General features: G+C 33.3%; 1 protein-coding gene across 4 annotated transcripts in view; it reads right to left on the bottom strand.

The window, feature by feature from the left end:
• The window catches only part of PHIP (pleckstrin homology domain interacting protein), a 143,668-nt gene that overhangs the window by 55,110 nt on the left and 62,663 nt on the right, over nucleotides 1-25,895 (bottom strand). For 2 of the 4 annotated variants that reach the window (XM_034962410.3, XM_034962408.3), the window contains 6 exons: nucleotides 25,577-25,711; nucleotides 14,220-14,348; nucleotides 12,381-12,606; nucleotides 8,736-8,873; nucleotides 7,896-8,079; nucleotides 1,336-1,453 (listed from right to left, as the gene is read on the bottom strand). In XM_034962410.3, coding sequence (XP_034818301.1) covers nucleotides 1,336-1,453; nucleotides 7,896-8,079; nucleotides 8,736-8,873; nucleotides 12,381-12,606; nucleotides 14,220-14,348; nucleotides 25,577-25,711 — 930 coding nt within the window. The remainder of the gene's footprint in view (nucleotides 1-1,335; nucleotides 1,454-7,895; nucleotides 8,080-8,735; nucleotides 8,874-12,380; nucleotides 12,607-14,219; nucleotides 14,349-25,576; nucleotides 25,712-25,895) is intronic. The other 2 variants (XM_034962411.3, XM_034962409.3) reach the window with 1 other exon arrangement.

The raw sequence follows: 25,895 nt of genomic DNA on the forward strand, positions 1-25,895 counted from the left end.
ATTAAATTTGGGAAAAATAAATGATAGCCAGCTGACCACATAAATAATAACTGGTTATTCCAGTTTTAGCGACCACAGACGCTAAAAATATGTGAGTGTGCATGCACACACATACATATATGTATACATATACATATCATTCCTTTTATTTCTTAAAAAGTCTTCAAAGTACTATTGAATTAAGAGATAAGCACATCTTTTAATTTTAATAGATAGTAACATATTCCATCCATAAAGGTAGTAGCAAGCAATACAAACTCTCATCATCATTATATAAGTTTATCTCAGCAAAGGATGCAAAAAAGGTATGCTTTCCACTTACCATGAAAAAGCCAACCAATCAATAAACCAAAAAACAAGATTATTTCAGAAAGAAATTTTCCTTTATTATACTAACAGGAATTCTAGCACTGTGAGGTCCTACTGATCCCAGGGTATGATACACTCAGTAAAGAAAAAAGGACTACTTGAGTATTTTGAAGAGATGAGTAATAAAACAGAAAAGTGAATTCTAGAGAAGAAGACTGATTTAGGAGTTTTAAAAAACTCAAATGAAAAAAAGGAAGGAACACGAAGCTGGTGAAGAAGGCCAGTTATTTATTTTTCCTTTGTTTCAATAATTGCTTTAGATAGTGACTTGGACCTAAAAAGAAGTTTCACATAGGCTTCCTCAATTTCAGACTCTAAGGCTCTGAAGCTTTCAAGCTAAGATGTTTTTCTCCAAAATAAAAGAAAATAAAAGAAAAAAAGGAAAAAGCGATATTTGTGATTCCTTCACACTCAGGAAGTACATATCTCTCTCAATTAGGCCATGACCAATTGAAATCTACTGGGTGCAAACGTTTTTCCAGAGTAGGATGACAGAAAAGCCAATAAGTCAAAACTATTAGGGACAATCTACCTCTCTTAATGGAGAAAATGAGAAATATCTATAGCAGCATTAGCTGACTTGATTATCTAGAATAATGAATAGATGCAAGACACCACAAAAACACATAGAAAAACATAACAAAATGCTATTTTTAGACTGTACAAAGATGGCACACAAGATTATGAAGAGCTAAAGAAAGTTCTTGATGAGGCTTCAGTGTAATTTATTAGAATTTCATGACTATATAAGAATTGGCACTTTGGGAAAGGGTATGCTACGAAGCAGAAATGGAATTAAAAATTTTAAATAGTAAACAATAGATAATCCAGAAATAACCAAGATTTACTATGTTAATTTTTATCATTAACCTGTTTATAATAACATGTTAAATTACAAAATGGAGCCTTAAAATGGTCACTATACTTAAGAAGCAAATATTAAACATCAAAATAATTAATATGTACCTTTGAGACAGTGGGTATTTTATTCTCTTTTGGAACAGTTAAGTGTTTTCTTTTCTCTTCTGACCTGTAAGTCTTTATTTCTTCTTCTCCCTTTGCAGTTCTCCATTCTTCTTGCCTACTGAAAGACAAAAGCCATATGCATTAATCTAGAATTTTACACATAACTTTCCTCCAAAAGGAATGTTAGGTATCAGGAAAGGAACGCTACTCCTGATGTTTTATTTTAAGATGGAAGCACGTGATAAAGATTTCTGAGTTTAATTTCATAGGTTGTGGGCTCAGGATATCCGGCATTAAATGACTGAAATAATGGAAAGACAAACTCTGTCTACCCCAACTTGATACTACTGGTTCCTGCTATGGTCTCTGGCAAACCAAGTATTAGATTCTGGGAACGTGGTGATTCCTAGGGTAATTTTTCCAAGAGTGAGAAATTGGATTTTTTTTTTTTTTTTTTTAGGATAGGGCCTATGATTTGATAATCTTCTGTTCCATAGAGATAGCTGGAATCTCTTTAAAAATTCAATACAACAGACCCTGAGGTTACACTGAAAGCCCTGAAAGAACTACACTCTTTCCAGAGACAGGGAGGTCAGGTTTCACCAACTGAAAAAACTCAAACCATCAAGGTGAAACTGAACAACACAAATTGAGGAACACTAATTTTAAACTTTAATACAAAAAATGAACTCATGAGAAGAAGATAATTTTATTTTTTACTTCAATATCTTACAACTTTAAAGTTTTTGAAATGCAAGGGTATTTGAAATTTAATTCTCCCTTAAGATTTTATAATAAGAAGGTAGTTAATACTAAAACACAGTGCAACTATATACTGTTGATATTTCTTTACTAGATGATATTAATGTTATCATGTTACTTAATGGCACAATCTCCATTGTGGCTGGCCATAATTCTGAATGGAAAATAAAATGAGCAAATTTAAATCTTGTGAAAAGAACAGGCTTGGATTTAATTTTTTTGTTCTTGATTTTTTTTTAAAAAATTAAACTTTTTACTGCAATAATTATAGATTAACATACAGTTCTAAGAAATAACAGCGATTATTTGTATCCTTTATCCAGTTCCCCCAAACAGTAACCTTTTTTTTTTTTTTTTTTTGAGATGGAGTCTCGCTGTCGCCCAGGCTGGAGTGCAGTGGCACGATCTCGGCTCACTGCAGGCTCTGCCCCCCGGGGTTCACGCCATTCTCCTGCCTCAGCCTCCCGAGTAGCTGGGACTACATGCGCCCGCCACCTCGCCCGGCTAATTTTTTGTATTTTTAGTAGAGACGGGGTTCCACTGTGTTAGCCAGGATGGTCTTGATCTCCTGACCTCGTGATCCCCCCCACCTCGGCCTCCCAAAGTGCTGGGATTACAGGCGTGAGCCACTGCCCCCCGCCAGCCCAAAATGGTAACATTTTGCAAAACTTTGTATCCTTTATCCAATTCCCCCAAATGGTAACATTTTGTAAAACATGGTACAACATCAGAAGGAGGATGCTGACATTTATACAATCCACTGATCTTACTCAGACTTCCCCAGTTTTACTTCTATTAGTTTCTATTAGTTTGTGTGTGTGTGTACACAGGCATACATTGTTTTACTGTGCTTTGCAGATAGTGCATTTTTTTTTTTACACGCTGCAAGTTTGTGGAACCCTGCAATGAGCAAATGCCATTTTTCAACCACATATGCTAACTTCGTGTCTCTGTGTCACATTTTGGTAATTCTTAAAATATTTCTGGCTTTTTCACTACCATTATATCTATTATGGAGATCTGTTGTCAGTAATTTTTTATGCTTCTATTGTAGTTGTTTTGAAGCACCATGAACCTCACCTATATAGAACAATGAACTTAACTGACAAATGTTACGTGTGTTCTGACTGCTCCACTAACTAGCCATTGCCCCATCTTCTCCCTCTCCTCAGGCCTCACTATTCCCTGAGACAGAACAATATTAAAATTAGGCCAATTAAAAACCCTAACTGATCTGGTGAAAACATCTCTCACTTTAAATCAAAGGTAGCAATGATTAAACTCTGTGATAAAGGCATGTCAAAATCTGAGACAGGCTGAAAGCTATGCCTCTTGTGCCAAACAACCACGTTTTCAATGAAAAGGAAAAGCTCTTGAAGGAAGTTAAATATGCTACTCCAGTGAACACAGGAATGATATGAAAGTGAAGCAGGCTTGTTGCTGATACAGAAATAGTTTTTGTGGTCTGGATAGAAGATTAAACCAGCTACAACATTCCCTTAAGCCAAAGCCTAATCCAGAGCAAGGCTCTAACTCTATTCTCTTCTATGAAGGTTGGAAGAGGGGAAAAAGCTGCAGAAGAAAAGTTGGAAGCTAGCAGAGGTTGGTTCATGAGGCCTAAGAACTACCTGTGTAACATAAAAGTGTAGGGTGAAGCAGCAAGTGCTGATGAAGTAGCTGCAGCAATTTATCCAGAATAACTAGCTAAGATCACTGAAGACAGTAGCTACATTAAACAACAGACTTTCAATGTATTAACAGATCAAACAGCCATCTAAATGGAAGAAGATATCATCTGGACTTTCACAGCTAGAGAGAAGTAAGGGCTTGGCTTCCAAGCTTCAAAGGGCAGTCTAAATCTCTTCTTAGGGGCTAATGCAGCTAGTGACTTCAAGTTGAAGCTAATGCTCATTTATCATTCCAAAAATCCTAGGGCACTTAAGAATTATGATAAATATACTCATCTTGTGCTCCATAAATGAAACAACAAAGTCTAGATGGCAGCACATCTATTTATAGCATGGTTTACTGAATATTTTTAGCCCACTGTTGAGACCTACTACTCAGAAAACATGATTGCTTTCAAAATATTACTGTTCATTGACAATGCACCTAATCACCCAAGAGCTCTGATGGAGATATACAAGGTGATTAGTGTTCTCTTCATGCCTGCTAACAGAACATCCATTCTGCAGCCTATGGGTCAAGGAATAATTTCGATTTTCAAGTCTTTTTATTTAAGAAATTACATTTCATAAGGCTATAGCTGCACTAGTTATTCTGCTAACAGATCTGGGCAAAATACACTGAAAACCTTCTAGAAAGGATTCACCATTGTAGATGCCATTAAGAACATTTATGATTCATGGGAAGAGGAAAAGTATCACTGTTAACAGGAGTTTGAAAGAAGCTGATTCCAACCCTCATAGATGATTCCAAAGGCTGAAGACATCAGTGGAAGAAGTTACTGTAGATGTAATGGAAACGGCAAGAGAACTAGAATTAGAAGCGGCAACTAAAGATGTGACTGAATTGCTGAAGTTGCATAATAAAACTTTAAATGAATGAGGAGCGGCTCATGAATGAACAAAGAGGTTTCTTGAGGGAGGCTACTCTAGTGAATATGCTTTGAACATTGCTGAAATGTTAACAAAGATTGTAGAAAACTATATGAACTTGGCCAGGCGCGGTGGCTCATGCCTGTAATCTCAGCACTTTGGGAGGCTGAAGTGGACAGATCACAAGGTCAGGAGATCAAGACCATCCTGGCTAACACAGTGAAACCCCATCTCTACTAAAACTACAAAAAATTATCCAGGCATGGTGGCATGCGCCTGTAGTCCCAGCTACTGGGAAGGCTGAGGCAGGGGAATTGCTTGAAACTGGGAGGTGGATGTTGCGGTGAGCCGAGATCACGCCACTGCACTCCAGCCTGGGCAACAAAGTAAGACTCTGTCTCAAAAAGAAAAGAAAAGAAAATTACATGAACCTAATAAAGCAATGGCAGGGTTTGAGAGGACTGACCCCAGTTTTGAAATAAGTTCCACACAGAAATATTTCATGAGAGGAGTCAAATCAATGTGGCAAGCTTTATTATTGTCTTATTTTAAGAAATTGCCACAGCCACTCCAAGCTTCAGCAACCTCCACTCTGATCAGCCAGCAGCCACCAACATCGAGGCAAGACCCTTCAACCAGCAAGAAGAGTATAATCACTGAAGGTTCAGATGGTTGTTAGCGTTTTTCAGCAGTAAAGAATTTTCAAATTAGGTATGTAGTTTTTTTCAGACATAATCATATTGTTCAATTAACAGATTATAGAATAGTATAACCTTAACTTTTATATGCACTGGGAAACAAACAAACAAAATCATGTGAGCTGCTTTACTGCACTGGTCTGAAACCAAACCTGCAATATCCCCAAAGTATGCCTGTATCTTAGCAACCTAAATCTGTTCTCCATTCCTATACCCTTGTCATTTCAAGAATATTTCATAAATGGAATCATACAGAATGTACTTTGAAATTATTTTTCTCCACTCAGCATAATTCCCTCAAGATTCATACCCATTGTATCAATATGCTGTTCCTTTTTATTGCACAGTAGTAGTCCATGGTGTGAATATACCATTGTTTAACCATCTACCCACTGAAATACATCTGGGTATCTTTCTGGCTTTTGGGTATTACAAATAAAGCTGCTATGCATTTACGTTCAGGTTTTTGTGTGAACATGAGTTTTCATTTCTTTAGGATAAATTCCCAATAGTGCAACTGCTGGGTCATATGACAGGCAGTTCCATGTTTAGGATTTTAGGAAAGTGCAAAACTGTTTCCCAAAATGGCTCTATCATTTTACATTCCCACTAGCAATGCATGAGTAATTCAGTTTTCTCTACATCCTCTCTAGCATTTGGTGCTGTCACTTATTTTTTATTTTAACCATTCTGAGAAGAATGCAGTGATATTTCACTGTGGTTTCAACTTGTATTTCCCTAATGGTTAATGATATTGATTATCTTTTCATGTGCTTATTTGTCATCTATAGATCCTCTTTGGTAAATGTCTGTTCATATCTTTTGCCCATTCTCTGGTTGGATTCTGTTGTTTACTATTGAGTTATGAGAATTATTTCTATGTTACTTAGCCCCCTGTTGGGTATGTCATTGGATTCCATTTTAATTAATGGATGAGGCTGACCCATTTCAGAGAGCCTTTTTAAAAGGAAACTTTAGACTACCCACTGGAGAGATTCTTAGGAAGATTCCCATAGGATGAGTACAAAGTTTTAGAGACAAAGCTCTAGGAAGCCCAAAGAAAGAATATCTGTTAAAGTTATGGCCACAGTCTTGCTTGACCATAGTCCAATGAATAGTTAAGCCCAATGATAAAGGCATAAAAGGATGAAGAATATTTGAAGAGAAATAAATCTTCCTCACTCCTCAGGTTCCCTTCCATGTGCAGGAGCCTCAACCTACAACTAGCAACCTTATCTCCTGACTCATTCCTCTCCAGAGGAGGAGTAAATTAGTCAACTGATATGCTCTGGAAGAAAAACCCAGCTTAGCACAGCCCAGCCTTATGCCATTGTGTGCAATTATACATTTGGCCCTGCATCTTAAAGAAGCAAACCACATGTCCCACAAGGGGAGAAAAACCGTGGCCCACTGCTATCTGTGTCTGGTGAATATTACTTTTTGTTACTGATATGGTTTTTGTGGAATATTACTTTTTGTTACTGATATGGGTTTTATTTCACGAAATAAAAAGTGATAGTAACAAACAGTGATAGTCTGATTTACTATGTCTTATTCTCCATGTTATTTTTCAATTATTTCAGAATTGGTGTTGAAAAAATGGGCATTATTTATTTGACCCCTTTCAAACCTTAACATTAGAATTAAAAAGTAAACAAGAATCTAACTAAAAATATACCATGTGAGTTAATTAATTTATGACGGATAACTGGGCATATTTGTCATAAGAAAGTGTAAATGTATACCTTTGGTGTGTATTTAATTCTAAATCCTAACATAAATTCAAAGTATGTCCAATCAAAAAGCATAATCTATATGAACATTAAGACCAAAATTTTAATTATGTAATAACTACTATCTTCTGAGTTGAAGAACTAGACAATCTTAAATTCAAATTCACATTTTGACCTTCATACTTAGAACACACTTCATACACAGAAATCAGCCTTACTTAAGTTCATATAGGCCTCATTCATGAGTATTTCATGACTGAAGATCAAAAGGAACTGGATATAAACTTCCCTCATGGCATGGTCTAAGAGAATAGAATTTTATTAAATCAATACTTTTAGAGTCATAAATGTATACTTTTAAATATAAATATTTTAATATATATAAAATCTTTTTGTATTTTCCAATTTATTTTTTTTTTGCATCTGAATATCATGTGAATGGCTGGCTAAATCCATTAAAAAATTAAATAATTACAACAAACTTTATAAAATGTATTTTAAGATATAGTTAAACAGGACAAACCAAGACTGAAATATGCTACTCAATAAAACCTCCTATTTGGTCAATCCAAATTTATGATTTTCCTGTTGACCTTAACACGTATCATTCTTATCATTTACATAAATCATTCTAGAAATAAATATATTTTAGAAACTTAATTTTTCTACAGTCATGAATAGTTTATACTGCCCTTCCAGAAAAATTTCAGAGGAATTACAGAGCTGAAAAGGTATTATGCTGTGAATGCTGTTAACTCAAAAATGAACCCAAGGAACTATGGTACATAAAAATTCACAACTTCCCTTACCTGGCTACACCAGCTGATAGCTCGGGTACTACCACCCTTCGACTCCAAGCTACAAGATCCCGCTCTGTGGCTATTTCACTTCTTGGTGCGTTGCTGTGCATTTGCCGTACACCTTCAATCTGTCCACTACGTCTTAGTCCTACGTTTGGTGGTGAATGAACCTCTGAGGTAGAACTTATGGAGCCTAAGTGAAAAAGTTACTATATTAAGTTCTACTTAGAGATATTTCTCCATTAGTTTATAACAGAAAAAAGAGATAAAACACTATCTTCCATAAGAAACTTCATATTGTGGCAAAATAATTAAATTACCATATCAGGAACTAAACCACAGGCAAAAGTGGTTTAATGAAAACAAAACATGGTTATTCAGTTGATTAGATAAGTCAATGAATCATAACTATAGACTATTAAGCCCCAAGGATACAAAATCATTACTTTAAAAAAATGCTAAGTATTTTTGAGAAAACTTCGTAAGAAGCAAACTAGACAAACCCAAGAGTATTAATGGTTCATAAATTTGTTTTGACTCTTAAAGTTTAATAATATACAACAATAAGGGTGATGAGATGTTCAAGAATGTGGCTTTGACTATTCTACATGTTTACTATAGAAAATGTGGAAGACATACACATTTAAAAACTCATTATCTCTAACTTGAAATCTCATTATGAACCATTTTCTTAGGTCATTAAATATTCTTCAAAACCATGATCATTTTGGCAACCTAATATTTCATTTTACGGATGTACCATAATTTTTTTAAACCACTTAACACTGCGGGAGATTTAGGCTGTTTCAAATTTTTAAATATTTCACTTAAAATAGAATACCTGCTTACCTCTACTTAAACGGCTGGTATTACTGATACCTGCTTCACCAGAACGTCTCAGGTCTTGCTCCTGTTGTAGTCTTTGAATCATGCTGTCCAGTGGGCTGATCTCCTGGTTTGCTTGCTGACTTAAAACTTGATTCAGTCCTATACAATACCACACAAAATATTACGAATATTTTAGCTACTATTCAAACCATTTTACTCACCAACCTCACTTATGAGTTCAGAATTAAACATAAATGTTGCTTGGGTAAAAGACTTAAATGATCAACTATAAATGATGGCAGTTAAAAAAAAAAAGGAAAGAAAACAACTGTCCATCTTAGTTTATCAAAAATAACGATGAGGATGGTTGCTAACTTTTACTAAGTGTTTATCATGACTCAGATACTCATAATCCGTATGGTAACTCCATTAGGTATGTATAAACAACTCCACTTTATAGATGAGAAAACCAAAATAACTGTTCGAAGTCACATTTCTAATAGGTGGCAATAGTAAAGTTTTCCACTTAGATCATGGTTTCTTTTAAAATGACACATCTGATTACCCACTTTCTTAAAAAAAAAGTTTACTGCCTCGTTTATTCAATACATTATTGACTGTCTACTATATGTTAGGAACTACGCCAGGTACTGAGATCTAGTGGTAAATAAGGGACATGAAGATCCCTACTCTTTAGGGAGCTGACATACTGATGGGGAAAGTAAACAATAACCCAGGAGTTAATACAGAGTATGAAAGAGAGGTGTTGAAATAAAGAAGGTGATGTGGGTCAGAAAAATCAGAGAAGTCCTCTCGGACAAGATAGCATTTGAGCTGAGATTTAAATTAGATAGCCACATAAAGATCTAGATAAGGAACACTTCAGGTAGAACGCAAGAGGTACAAACGCTGTGAAGCAGGGAGAAACTTGTATTTTAATCCATCCAACTTTTCCAGCATTAATTCTTACTTGTACCACTCATAGAGGACCACTTGACTTCTGCCCTTCTAAAAAGTAAACACCTTCATGCACTGAAACTTTTGAACACAATATTCCCACTATAAAGATAAACATGACAATCTCTTAACTTACCATTCCAGCACCAACTAAAATGGCAATTCTATGACATTTCCTCTGTGAAATCTTTCCAATTACTTCTGAAAGAATTACCTGCTACCCTCTTTCACTTCCTTAAACAACCCATACATAGCTAAGTATTCAGACCAACATAAAACATAAATGAAGTCCAAACCCATTAGTTCCTCAAAAGCATGAACTGTCTCACTTACCTTATCTAAATCTAGTACAATGCTAGGCATTAAAAAATATTCACTCTTGCTGAATAAATTTTTAAAAGGTATATTATAAAATATATGAAAAATATTGCCATGAGTATAAAGAAGGGAGCAATTAGTATCAGCCATACAAGTATATGAGAAGATCTGATCAGCTCAGAATTTTAGGGTGGGCTTAAATGGTAAGAAAAGAGAGCAAGAATATTCTGAAATGAAGTAGTAGTAAGAAAGGTAAAAGGAAAAAGAAATTACATGTATTACATGCATAATTTCATTTATAAAAGAAAACTAAAATTCAATAGGATAAAATAACTTGTTTAAGGTCACCAAAGTAGAAGTAGTAAAAGCAGACAGAAGTAAAAGTTCAAATGTCTTATACTTCTTTCCTGGTTTGCTGTTGGAAAACCATGTTGCAATACTGATGAATAATCTGATATAGCTCAAGTTTACAACTGAAAAAAACACATTTAAAGTATGCTGTATGGTGCCAATATAACAAGCTAATTTATTATTATAATAACTCAAATCTATTTTTCCCTAACTCTGAGAGATTTCCCAGAATAAATTTTATTATCTGGATTTGCAAATAAAAAGCTAAGGTTTTTTTTGAAAAGCATTTTGCTTTTGTTCTGTTTTTGTATTAACCAATTTTAGACTCAATAAGTCTAAAATATGACAAAAAAAGATTTTTACTCTGAATTCTGAGAATCAGAACACTGAAAAATTTTGGGACTCATTACAAAGCCAGTATTATTGCTATGGATTCTCTTATGGATACCAACAACTGGTATCTATTTCATTTTTAAGATTATGCCTACTTTATGTGGAAGAAAGAATAATGGACTGAGAATCAGAGCTGAGGTTAGAGTCCCTGTGATTCTATGACACATTACCATTAAATTTTGAATTCTCTCAACTTGCAGGACTGGAATATCAAAGATACAGGATTAAATATTGTTTATGAAAGCCCTTTATAAATTGGTAAATGGATTTACAAAGTAATAATAATAATTAATTAGCACTGATACTTTAATAAATGAGTCTTTTCCTTATTTCCCTGTGTCTGAAACCCTAAAGTAGCTATCTATTTTGAGGCTTGGGAACAATCTGATTTTGCCAATTCCTCTCCGAGAGACTGAAGACATTTCCCTTAATTTCAGTCCTATGACCAGAACTTCTCTAATATTGAAACTTATCTAATCTGAGTATCTGTCCATACTTCTCGAATACTACCTATTCTTCGAGTTCATGCTGTGTCCACGTACTGAGACACATTAATCTCACAAACTCCAGATATTCAAGTCTACTGGACTGCACTACTCTAGGAGTAGCAGCAGGAATGATTCCTCTAATGCTTCTTCTCACCCTCCATTCTAAGTGGACGTGTCTAATTCCAAGAGGAGCCCCTTCTATCCAGTATGTCCATCTTTATTGCAACTTCATGCTAAATCCTTTAAGAAAAATAAGATGCACGTTTGAGGTTGATTTTTTCTGTGCTCCTTACAGAATCTAATTTCATTATTTAAAAGTCACTCAACACAAAAGCTACTTAGCTTTTGTCGATTGAAGTCTAGAACTTAAAATATTTTCATAAATATTTTTCTACTCTAAAAATATAGTAGAAGTATTCATAATGACAAAACTGGTTTAACCTTCTTTACAGAACCTTTCCATTATTTTTACTTAATACACTGGTGCTGCATTTCTTGTCAAAAGAGGGAAAGCAGTTTGTAGACTTTGACTCCATTTTAACTCTCAATTTAATTCTTCAACACTCCATTATACTTCACTAAAACAGCTCTCAACACTTTCCATGTCAATCCTCTTATAAACCTTTAAAAGTTGGTAACTTTTTAAAACATCTTCAATGTGAACAGGCAATCTACAATCTCTCTCACATCATGCTATTATTCCCTTTAGTAACATTCATCACAATTTGAACTATGTATTTGTTTATTCTAATGAACTGTGTTTATTAATCTACTAACCCATTCCATGAAAGCAAGGATCATGTTTGTTTAATCCACTACTGAATAGCCATGGCTTAGCAGGTGTCAGAGACAGAAGAGATTATCAATAAATGTTGCTGAGTAAGTAAATGAATTCACTTGTTTCACATCAAACAGGAACTACCTTATTGATCCCTAGGGGTTACAAATGGATAATACATCAAAATTATTACTGTAAATTGCCCATGTTCCATAATTAACTTGTAATCCTTAAGCATGATCAAAGACCTGTATAAAAGTATAAAACATACTTTTACTTCTTATCCACTTAACAACTGCAAACAAAGTTTTACTCAATTAGCAATTTTAACAGTTTGGTGGGAAGAAGAAAATTTGATTGTCTAAGAAAATGAGCACCTACCTGAGGAAGTTACTCCCATCTGAGGAATGAGTTGCTCCTCCCTGCAATTTTCACGGCCAGGAACTAATCTTTGATATCTTGATGGATGAGGGTTACCATCAACATCAACCAAAAAAGGGGGAGGCATAAGATGAGGTGCTTGCTGAGTCTGTTCATCTAATACAAAATTGTTGGCATCACGAATAAGTGGCCGATAATCACTATGAAAGAACATCTGATCTGCTATCTGCAAAAAGAAAAGTCCATAAAAGAATGGAAAAATAAAAATGTATCATTGTAGAAAAAAAGTCTACATCATTTCTAATAGAAAGCAAACACCTGAATATGAATAATGGTATTAAGCAACAATTTTTAAAATATTATTTTCCTGAATTAATTGTAAATAGGTATTTTAATTTTCTACCTTAAGTATTATGATCAGAAAAGTAGCGGCTTTAAATTTTCTCTGAAACAAGTAAGGGATTATACATAGGAGTCCCCTCTTATTTGCAATTTTGCTTTCCATGGTTTCAGTTACCTGTGGTCAACCTGACTCCAAAAATGCTGAACAGAAAATTCCAGAAATAAACAACTCATAAGTTTAACTGTGCACTGTTCCAAAATGCATAATGAAATCATGTGCCATCTCATTTGGGACACAAATCATCCCTTTGTCCAGCATATCCACATTGTCTAGATATGCTACCCACCCATTACTGTATAGGAAAAACACAGTGTGAATAGGGTTTGGTACTTTCCAAGGTTTTAGGCATCCATTTGGAGTCATGGAACATATTCCCTGTGGATAAGAGGAGGCTACTGTGTAGAAAAGCTACCACTAAAAATAAGCTATTCAATATTCAATTTTAAATTAAATGGTAACATCAAATCTAGTCATAAATCATTCAACAGTATTTTTACTTCCACAGAGCTACCATGCTTTATCTTAAATCCTTAGGTATACAGTAAGTATGATTTGTGTAATATTACTATAAAAATCACATAAGATTTTCTAAGGGTTAATAAGCATTTTCTCTAAATGTTTTGAGATGATATAAAATTATTAATATAAACTCAACCAGGACATAAATTTTATTATATAAAATTTCACCGGTTAATTTGCAATTTTTTAAACTAAATTATAAACTACTCAATATTTACTATCATAACCTTTTATACCATTCCACCACAAGTAAGCAATTTAATTCTTTTAGTCACTAATCTTAAAGTTGGGGTCTTTAACTGCTGAGCAAAGTGGCAGGGCATATGCCTGTAGTGCCACCTGCAGTTATTTAGCAGGCTGAAATGAGAGGATTGTTTGAGCCCAAGAATTCAAAGCCAGTCTAGGCAACATAGTGAGACATTTCACCCCTACTCTGTAAAAAAAGCCCCCCAAAAACTGGACAGGATCTTTAATAAAAAACATTAACTACAATCAGGTAATATAATACATTTTTAAGAGCCACATGAAAGCCACAGATTTGTACCCTAGATAAGTACGTATTATCTATATTAAAAAAACATTTTACATAATTTCAGAGTCCCACTATGGATAACATCTTCCATCTCCAGTTTATATACCCCAAGTTAAGAATTCCAATCTAGATTGCCCCAGCAGGCTAAGAGTTATTTTTTTCCTGAAATATGCAGATTTTCAAATAATAAGCCCTATTAAAGTGAGATTTAACTGCTGTCTTCACCTTCCTTTCCGAAACTAAGTCTCCAGACTACTTAACACAAGATTCTTCGAATTTTATCCTGAATGTAAAGATGCTGATTCTCACCCACTCCAAAAACATACAACCCCTAAACATGCATTAAAAAAAAATAAGGACATGATATATAGTCATCATACTCTACCTTGTCATATTTGCTACTGGACCCAAAGCCAAAAATTAAAAGATGTCCATGAGAGTCTGTGCATGCAAAATGCTGACCATCAGGAGAGCATTTGCAGTCAAATACTGCGCCATGTCCTTGGCCTTCAATCTGAAATATATTTAACCAACAGTAAGAAAACTACCATTAAAATGAAAAGAATTGGTCACTATTATTACAATAATTTTAAGATAAAAGCATACATCCTAATGAAGTGAAGATTAAGTAAAACAAGCATTGTACAGTAATAAAATTTATGAATATTCATGAAAAGTGCCAGATTAATAGCCTTGAAAAATATTCTATCCACAGACCAAACACAATTCAGGAAATAAAAGAATACCAACTCCCCCACCCATAGAATTCTGCTTCATGTTTTAAACTCAGATTTAACACATAATTATGTCTTACACTCCATCTATCTCCGTTCAATCATGCCCTTTCTGCAAAAGCTGACGTGTAGCAACTGTACGGATTTTTTGGTAATTCTTGGAAGTAGTAGCCAGAGATCATTGCTCAAATGACACTAGATTTTATTATTTTTGGTAATAAATTCCCTGGTAGTCTGACTCGTCTTTTAAATGGTGAATTTCAAAGGTTAAAGAAAAGGTTTTTTTTACCTGATAATTGTTTTCTGTTTTCCAGTTCCATTAATCCAGAACGAATGGGTTTCCTCCCTGCAACCTGTCAATCAAACAGAGGTGGCCAATCACCACTCTGAATTTTTTGCTCTCAGTGCTTCTTCAGACTATGTTCCAGTTGAAAACTTCTTTAGCAGTGTTCTGAAAGAGGTAAAAATTCTACCCTATCTAAAGCACATCTAGGGACTGAATTTCAGAAACAACTAAAATAGGGAGTTGACTCCCTAACAAATAACAACTAAGGATGATTTTCAACAAATGCTGTTGGATTTCTGGATTAGCAGAATCGGAACACACACACATTATCAGGTAAGAAATACCTCCTTTCTGTTCCGGTATCCACTGATCTAGAACAAATTGAGCTTTATTAGTAATATCCCAGGAAATGCTTGGAAAAGAGAAAGGTAGTAACTTTCTTTCTTTAGTATTAAAAATGTGGCATAAGGATGGATGTACAGTTCACCAAATGCAGAAGTTAAAATTCAGAAGAAGAATAACTGATTTCTCAAGGAAGGTTTGCATTTTGGTAAAAAGAGAAAATATTTCTATAAAAGAAAGGACTTTACCTAAGAAGTTAATACAATACCACAAATGGGATTGCCTCAAAAAGAAAGCTAGCTTTTTCCTTTGACTTGCTAAAAAGAAGAAATGTGTGCAACAGTGCTTATTAATGCTCTTTTGGATGGTTACAATAATAGAAAAGAAAGAATAATTTTTTAAAAAATGTAACCATATTAGATAAAACTAGTAAAATTATCTAATGTTTAATATACACAAAAACTTAGAAAAGAAAGGAAATGAATCATAAGTGAAACAGGATTATATCTCGAGTGTGAAGAAAGTTGGAGGATGATAAGATAGGAGAAGAAGGTAACTGATTCCAAGTCTACTTTAAAACAATTCAAAAACAAGAAAGAATATAACTATTTCTCCAGATTACCATAAGGGCACCAGGAGCCATACAGCTAGGCATTTGCCAAAAATGAAAGACTAGAAGTACAAATTCAGGATTCAAGTCTTTATTTTTCAGTGTTTTCCTAGGCAAATAAAAAAAAAAAGTTACATGAACTGTTATAAATAAGCAACCACATGAACAAAGTACACCTCTAAATAGACTTTTATATCAAAAACTAAAAATTAGGGGATTGAAACTGCCTTAGCCATGTGTTGTTAAATGATTTTTTTAAACTCAGTTCACTCAAAATTTCACAGAAGCCAAGAGAGAGAACAAAAAAGCAACTACTTTATAAATCTACTCTAATAAATGTTTCCAGAAGTATAATTACAAGTCTAAGATTACAATTTTAAGTAGATAGTAGAGTGGAGACTTGAAAGTAGTCCAATTTAGCAATTTCAAAGGAAATCTGATAAATGTTCCTAAGCATGGTATCCTTCATGTGTTGTTTAAACAAACATTTTTTCTTTTTGGGGGTGAGGGTTGGGGGGCAAGTAGGACTGATCAACCCTTGACCCTATTATTTACCAATGTTGCCACATTTACAGTTAGTAGATCTCTAAAATAATCTTGGGGACAGTTGAAGCTTATAAAGCTCTAAAAGAGCAAAGAAAAAATAGCAATCATATTTAAGATGCCTGTGTGTCCTATATAACACATTTCATTGTGAATATGGCAAGACAGTATTAATTTTCTTGGTATAAGGCATCTGTTTAACTCCAAAGTGACTTTTATAAGGAGAAAATGAAAGTATATTTCAATCATATCAGAAAAAAGAAAAGGATATTATTTGGATTAACCATTTGTTTACTAAAGGAGGCATTAAAAGAATCTGCTTTACTCATGAACCAGTTAGAAAAGGTGCCTCTAACTTCATCAATTAAAAGACCAACTCTCTATTTATTAATAGATCCTCAGACAATAAACACCCATATCTATAAACTGCAGACTAGGTTTTCCAGACCAGGCTTCCAAACAGTTGATGATATAAAACAGGAAAATATTTTACTTTCTCTATATTAACTAAAAATAGCCTAACTGGTTTTAAAATGTATGGTACTTAAGTAAGCCAATCAAAAGAAAAGAATTTTATCTTTTTAAACAAGGGTCAAAGTATTTATGAGTAAGAATTCTCAAAGACAAAATTTTAAATGAAGGCACTATTTGAATATTCACATCTACTAGAAAGCAGTAAGGTTTATCTTCAAAAACGAAAAGAAAATACCCTCTCTCACCAAATGAAAGGTATATAAGCCTGTCATAAAATTAAATGCACTGCATACCAAGAAAATGTGTCAACATAAAATTTAATACTACATATAGCTTATGCTAGCTAGCACTTACTGCAGTTGTAGTAAAATAATTAGAAATAGAGTGAAACTACTAAGTAATGAGAAATTATCAAAATAAGTGCATTTTAGATGAACTATTCCTCTAATAAAATCAAGTATGCTTGTTATGCATTATTTTGGATATATAGAAATAAAGACCACATAAAGCTCATAGACATTAAATATCAATAAGGTTTAGCTGAGATAATCTATGAGACAGTATTTACCAGTAACTGTGAAAACTTCAAAAAGAATAAGAGGAGTAAAAAGAAAAGAAATAAAAGTATATTCAGCAATTATTGTATTTTGTTTTATTTTTAAAAGGAGGAGATGGGAGGATCAGATGTGTTAAAATAATGACTCCCTTATTTGAAAATTCTCATACTGACTAAAGAATTCTATAAATACTACCAATAAATGAGTAGTATAAACTTGTTAGGCATTTAGAGATTTATACTAAACTTTAAAGAAATTAAATGATACAAAAACTTATGAGCTAAGAGCTCTGATGAGGACTCATTAAGGAAAGAATACTAATACCTTTTCTGAGGGAAGGTACTATACACAACTAACATAATTTTCCTGAAGCAGAAAGATGAATGATTAGACAGAGGAATGAGGTCGAAGACCCAAGACATCTCTCCATCAGTAATAGGTAAATCACCTAATCTCTGTGGAATGATGGAGATAAATGATCACTAGAATCCAGTTCTAAAATCCTACCATCTGAGGTTCTGAAAGGTATGTTGAAAAAAACTGGACAAATCTGGAGATGAAGTATATTAAAAGCAGAATGCATACTAAAATTCAGGATCTCAATTATATCAATCATGAAGAATATACAGAGAGTGAATATGAGAAGTATATGCTTCTAGAAAACCTTAACGCAAAGTAGGAAGGTTAAAAAATATGGGCTATCTTAGGCAGAACCATCCTCTTCTAGAGTTATTTCAATTCTATTAGCAGGGTCAGTATGTCTTGTTCTTTTTTTTTTTTTTTTTTTAAAGCACACCGTTCATTAGAAGAAAGCATCTTACCTAGGAAATACTCCAAAATTTAAAATTATGTATGCAACTTTTAAAATACCCTAAAATAATCTTATGAAATGGACTCATATACCAAGAATGAAAAGAGCTGATAAATGGAATTTATGCTAAGAATAACCCTTAAGAAGTCCTTCCTTACGTATTAAAAAAACTTTTAGATTAGAGCTTGCCAACCTAGGGGAAAAATATGTAAACTAGATACAAAAGAGACTCAGATGTATATTTGAAATAAGTGTTGGATCCTGGTCAACATGGTGAAGCCCTGTCTCTACTAAAAACACAAAAATTAGCTGGGTGTGGTGGCGCTCACATGTAGTCCCAGCTACTTGGGAGGCTGAGGCAGGCAGGAGAATCACCTGAACCCGGGAGGCGGAGGTTGCAGTGAGATGAAATTGTGCCGGGAGGCGGAGGTTGCAGTGAGCTGAGATTGTGCCACTGCACTCCAGCCTGGTGACAGAGCAAGACTCCGTCTAAAAAAAAAAAAAAAAATCCAAATTCCAACAGTTCAGGTGTTATCAAATTACTTTAAAATAGTTATTGCATGGCTGTTTTAATCTTGAAAATTCTTTAACTTATGCCAACATAAAAAAGGAAACTGCTGGACCTGACTTGATAAAAATCAGTAGATCAGATTATTACATAAAATGAAAAAAAATTATTATATAAAAGTGATTCTGAAAAATCAGCTCTAGATTTTCATCAAAAGAAAAATATTACCAAAATAAATATCTTCAAGTTTAACATCATTTTGTACCCATATTCTGATTTCTCTGGGGAGAGCAATACTATTGATTAGGCCCTCCTTGAGGCTTACTTTCTTTTGGTCTTTTTGGCATATTAGCATGGTGTGTCTTCCTTGACACACCCTCTAAGGATTGTGACCCCTTTTCCATTCTGCTAAATATATGAGTATTTCCCAAAGTTTACTTCCAAGCCTTCTGCACTTCCTTCTCCTGTCTCCATGAGGAAGTAAACTATATACTATAAGAAACACTTCAACACTTTCTTCTTTTTACTCCTAGCCCCTCTAAGTAGTCTATCTCCAAGTGCCAGCGGGCCATTTCCACATAGGTAGTTCAACGCAATAAACATTATTACAAATGAACTGAATAAAGAAGTCAGTTCTCCCTTATGTCTTTCATATTTCCACTAATAAAACCATTGTTCTCAAGGTCACCCGGGCTTAACACTCTATAAACCCATTTATTAAATCTTTCCTCCCTGTCATCCTATAGCCCAAATCCTAATATAGTCACAAAACACCAAGTCATTTATGTATTTTTTTCTTTACAAATTTCCTACCAACTACCCCTATAATATTTCATGACTAATTAAAGTAGTTGTCCTCACACTTATTCAATTTCATACCTGAAATTGTACTACTGGCAACCAAACTATTTTTCTCTTAGCTTCTCGACCATCCTATAAAATAATTTACTAAAGCCCCCACAAGGTTCATAGGTATTTATGCCTATGAGATCATTTGAAGTCACTGACAGTTCATCTCAATTTGTTTTTCGTCATTATTTCCAAAATCTACTGCAATCAAGCTTCCTAAATATCTAAATTTCTATGAACATGTCTTGACACTTAGCTTTTTATAATGTTCCTCTTGTTTATAAAATTCATTCCCTTTCTTACTGACTCGATTCCTATTTATCTTTCAAGGCATAGTTTCAATTCTTCCTCCTCAACAAAACGTCTCCAATCGTCCACCCTGACATGATCTCTACATCTTAAGATACAGCAACTGTCTTTTCTCATTTGTCATGCTACTGTTTGAAATTATTTATCAATATTTATCCCTTAAGGTATATTTTGTATATTTTGTCTCCCCAACTTAACTGTAGGCTGACTAAAAAGACCACGTCTTATTCTCCCTTGTGGTCCTCATATTTTGTGCTTAACACAAAAGAAAACACTCAAATATTTGTTAAAATGTTTTCATCTGCATGTTTAAATTCTGTATAATTTCATATACTTTCTCATATAACTATCAAATCTCAAATACCCTTGTGATAGCAAGTCATGGACTATGTCAAAGAATTACTACATAAAAGTAATTTACCACATATAATGCAGTGTGAGAAGCTGGAGAGACAAACTCACATTCATGGCAACAGATTAACATGCCTTTTGTACCAAGATATATATATATAAAAGAGATATAATCTAAAGAATCTTAAAACCTGAAAGAAAGTGATAATTACTAAAGTGTATGGTAAGAAGACTGAAAGTACTTCCTTACCCAAAGAAGCTGAAACATAGACTGGAAGCATCAGAGAGTCCTTTTAACACAGAGTATAAATATAGGACATTATCTTGTTAGATGATGATAGGAAGAAAGAAGGAAGGAAAGAAGGGAGGAAGGGAGGGAGGGAGAGAGGGAGGGTTGGGTGAGGGAGAAAAGAAAAGAAAGAGAAAGAGAGAGACTCTTCTCCTGATTCATAAGAGATAACACAATATGAGCTGTACCTATTTTGAGCTTCTCTTTCTCCCTTTCCTAGATACATACAGCTACAATTATCTGAAACTAAAGTACAGGTCACACTGAGAACATGTTAACATCAGAAGAAGTATGCATGTACAAAAATTCTGGGTGGTAGATTGGCAGCCTCTGCTCGTTTGGAACGTTGCAAGGAGAAATATATTGTTCTGGATTAGTGGACACTGGAACTTTTTTTTTTTTTTTTAATCTCTTAAGTAAAAGAAAGGTTAAGAGAACAATTATAAAAATAAGGAAAACTTTAATCAAATAAAAACTTATTTGGAATTTACCCATGAAACAACAAAAGTAAAGCAAAAATCAAATTCAGTAAAACTGCTTTCTATTAAGAGACATACTATACTCTTTGATTAAAATGAAAACCAGACAGGAGGCAACAAACTACAGCTTTGAGTAATGACAGAAATAGAAAGATATGGAAAGAGAGATAGAGACACAGCTAGGGCTATAGAGAAAAGAAAGAGTAAGAGAAATAAAGTAAAACCGCCAGAAACATGAGGAAAGCTACTAAAAACATGGGGTCTACAAATTCAACTCCAAGCATCTCTTATTTACTATTTAATATTCCAATGGCCTAGTACTAAGAAATGTGAAAAGTCTCTATCTTTTCAAATTAATTTAATATTCATTTAGTTAAACTCGTAGTTAAAACTTAGCTGTCCTGTGCTAATTTAATGGGGAATAAAAGACCATAAAACAATTTATATTTAGGAACATTTAAGGTTATAATTAACTTCTAAACCTGGCGACCTCTTTCACAGAAGGCCCTCAGCTTCAGTCCTGAGAGTTGCACACATTTTCAAGCTATTTCTGGGAATTATTTATCTGCCTTTTAGCATTTAATGGAAGTATAGAGCCTTTAGAGTTTAGAACAACTCTCATCAAAACAAAGCTATTCTGATGTTTACCTCCTGCCAATGCCAAACAAATGTGGGCTTACTAAGTTATACCCAACTATTATAGTTTGGAATATTCTTAATATACACTACTTGCTTCGGTAAAATATCCAAATATATACTACATTTCCTCTGAATACTCAAGTTATGTAAGGACTGTTCAGTTGATTCGTAAAGAAATAAAAGTACTGAAGGCCTAGAATGTAGTTTGTTTGTTTTTAAAGAATAAAGTTGTCTCATAATTTTTTCTACAAAATTCTCTTTGGTTTCTTCTCCTGTTCATTTAAAAAAGAAAAACAACAACAACAAAAAGAACCACAAAGGCTTTCCCAATAAGTGCTTTTAAAAGTTTTTAGTTAAAGATGAGACAACAGAAAGGGTAGGGGGAGTACAAGCTACATATACTGTCTATTCCATTTCATGCCCTATGTTAGCCTCTTTTAAAACATCATCTCACGTGTCATATACTTCTTATAAGTAACAAAAACAAACCCAGCACCCACTCCCCAACTGCTTTTATCATTGAGATCCTCTATTAGGAGGAAAGTTAGCAGTAAAAACAAGAAAAATAAACCCCTCAGTTTCTCTGGAGAATACTACTTGAAAGTTGAGAATCCATTTATAAGATTTCAGAATGAAGTAAATTATTTAAACATAAAAGAACTAAATAGCTTTATCTCAATTCCCAATCTCAAATTCTTTAATTTGCTGACAAATTTAGATGGTCCCAAAATAAAGCACAAGAAATTTTTAAAAGTATAAGTCATGGCTTGATACAGAAAAAAATTAGAATATTTATTAGAATGATGATTATCAGTGCAATATTAAAATATTAATGTTTTATAATCTTATATTTAAAAATTATTAAAATGTAATTACTATGTATCAAACAGGCAGTTGAAAGTTCACCTTTTCACTTGAAAGGCTTTTTAACATAACAGGATTTTTGGCTATTTCTAAAATTTCAAAAAAAGAATTTACATTTCCATAATTACACAAAAAATGCAGTAAAATGCTGATGAATACAAAATACTAAATTATATGTTACATGATTTCCATTATCTTTTGCAAAGGTATAAATTTCCAATGGAAGATTCAATTATTATTCAAAAAGCAGGAGAAATATTAAAGTATTCTTAAAATATACTTGATAAAAACCAGTATTTAAGAAATTTGTAATAAAACTGTTATTCTAAAGGTATAGTCTACATTCCTTATTTTCTAGCTGTAGGTGGAATGGTGAGTTTACTTATCTGTTTTATAAACTTCAGTTTTAACAGTCACATGAAATATTATTTAATCTTAAAAATACTTCACATAACTTTCACCATTTCTAGTCAAAAAAGGAGTATTCCACCAGAATTCTTCATCCTCTAATAGACCAAAGCACTATATATGACTAGACCCTTCACATGGTGCTCAAAAAATATTTACTAAACTGAACTTGTGATTACTACTACAACTTAACATCAGGGATTAAATTTGTATGCAATCAAGTATCGTGGTATTTTAGTAACTGAAAAACTTATTGATTAGCTACAGAGAGCCAAATAGCTATAATTATAGCCAAAACTCAACATTCATGATAGCAAGCAGTGAGAACGCAGGCCCTCCCTCGAATTGTTTCTCTTTATTTTCTTAATAGCAATGCTGGATGCTTTATCTTCCATTTGCCCATAAATAAAACAAGCAATGAAAAGAACAAAAGAGTGAAGAGCAAAAAGAATTAGGGCAATTAGATAACTCATAAAAGACAGACAGGAAAAAAAATCAAGTTAAAGAGTAAGATGTCAAAAGATCCACTCAGATTTATTACCATTATGAAAACATTTCTTCATGGACATATCACTAACTGAGTATTGTTAAAAGTTAGCTATGCAGTAACATTGACAAAAGCTCAAAAAGCCAACCATGACAAGATTTGAGTACAACCAGAGTCATGGGTTTATGCTCCAAGTGCCCACATAATAGCTGTGTGAACTCAGTAAATTGGGGCAAAGCACTTTATCTCTGTAATGTAGTTTCTCCATTCCTAAGACCAAGAATAATAAAATCTATCTTGATCATCTTACAAGATTTTCATGAGACCCAAAGGAGGTAAAATATGTGGGAGCATTTTGGAAACCATTAAACATCATACAAAAAATTAAAGGTAGTATCTTTATTTTAATGAGATGAAGGGTGGCTCACTTTCTGTTTTTTAGCTTTTTTGGTTTATGTTTTGCTCACTGTCTGCAATTCTATGAATACTATCCAATTCAACTTATTACATATATTTGTTTCTTCTGCTCTTTAGAGTTTTCCTCTCTTATCCATAAAAAGAACCAGAAAAATATCCTCATCTAACACTCTTATTTAACAATAAACAATTTTTAAGGCAGTAATGTAACCAATCCCTCAGCTAATTTTTAAAAATATACAATATATTATGGCTGACTTCTACTCCTGGTTACATTACTAATTTTTAATGGTCTAAGAGCAAATCACTTAACTCTCAAGGTGCTGCAGTTTTTGTTATCTACTGAAAAGGTAGAATATTAGTGTGACCAACTTACCTGATAAGGGAAAATTCACCTTTATATAACTGAAAAGTTAAAGCGGTATTCAATTATGGGAGAAAAGTTTCCCTCCAAACACTCTACCAATACAATAATGTCCTTTGGAAATACAAAACTACTAAATGAAGCCACTAGTATATATATAGCTCACATATTATTTTTTTTAAGCTATAAAGACAGATTGAGAAATGACTAATTTCCTTATTCAACAGATATTTCAAAAAGGAGCAAATCAGAAACACAAGGATAGAAAAGAAGAAAATATTTTTTACTAGCATATTTACAGGTGGCTTTTTAAAAAAATCTCAATACAATCACAAAGGAAATCCATCCATCACTAACAAGTGCACACCAAATAATTAACACTGTTTTCTAGAAATAGAGGGTTTTACAAACCTTATTTCTTACCTAATGTATTCTAAGGCACAGCCTTAAAGATCGCTAAAGCTATTTCCCTCACTAAAAAATCTGCTATTATATCTGCTTACTCACGACATAGAAATAACTTTACTCTGATTATCAATCAAGCATAGCATCACATTCGTGTAATTTTTTCACAAACCATGTTTCACAACTAACTGTTTTGTGAAATAATTTATTTGGCAAAATAATTCTGACCACATGTACTAATTGTATTGTTTTATGGTTCATTACTAAAGATTTCTATAATTGGTTTTTTAAAAAAATTTAAACATGCTGAAATAGTGGAAACTGTTTTTTCTTTTGTTCTTTGTTGAAAGGTATCTCTAATATACAGAAAGTAGACATTTAAAAATATGACTACACAAACTGCAGTAGTTGAGGAGACCTTAATACTTCATACAGTAAATAGAAACACTGCTCGGTAAGTTGTATGTGATATATTAAAACATTGTAATTCAAATACTTGGCCAATTATGTTAACATCTAAGAAACAAAATGTGAAGAGAAGAGTATAAACTCAAATATTTAATATACTACCAATTGATTAAAAGCAAGAAATGCCTGATTCTTTGGCCTTAATTTTAAAATCAGTGTACTTGAGTAAAATTCTATTGTGCTAGAAGACTATAAAACAAGCACAATAATACGAGTATTTATTTATAATTTCTTCACATGGTTTTCCAAGTATTTTTTCTTCTCTATATTGTATCTTCATACTTGTGAATTTCCAAAGTTTCACTGCTAAAACTGATAAAACTGTATCAGTTATCACAATGTACAGGCACTGTAATATGCACAATTAATTTTCTTTTAAATTCAGCATGTCAATAAAAGTGTGGAATAAATCATTCTTTATTGATGGGAATTTAAAGTCAAAATAATGAACCAATTTTTAAATGGATTTCCTTTGTGACATGCAGAGTACCTTTGTCAAAAAGCTCCCAAATCTTTAGTAGGTATAAAATGAAGAGAATGATAATTACCATATTGAAATAAGATCGTATTTTGACTCCTCTTGCCAGATCCCACACTATCACGTTTCCATCATGACCAGCAGAAAAGAGAACTCTAGGATCGAACGGGTGTGGTTCAAGAACAAATACCTCATCTTCATGACCCTGAAATATTTTTGAAGTGTCAAGGAATCATAGATATTAAAAAAGAAAGAAAAACAAACATAATGAAATACCAATATGGCACTATTTCTAGAAATGGAGTTTTAAGAAGTATTAAATTGGCAAAAATCTTCAAATTTGTCATGTATATATAATAATGAAACTGAGCTAATATCATTGTCCAGGG

Source organism: Pan paniscus, chromosome 5, assembly GCF_029289425.2.
Source record: "Pan paniscus chromosome 5, NHGRI_mPanPan1-v2.0_pri, whole genome shotgun sequence".
In the NCBI taxonomy this organism is placed as follows: domain Eukaryota; kingdom Metazoa; phylum Chordata; class Mammalia; order Primates; family Hominidae; genus Pan; species Pan paniscus.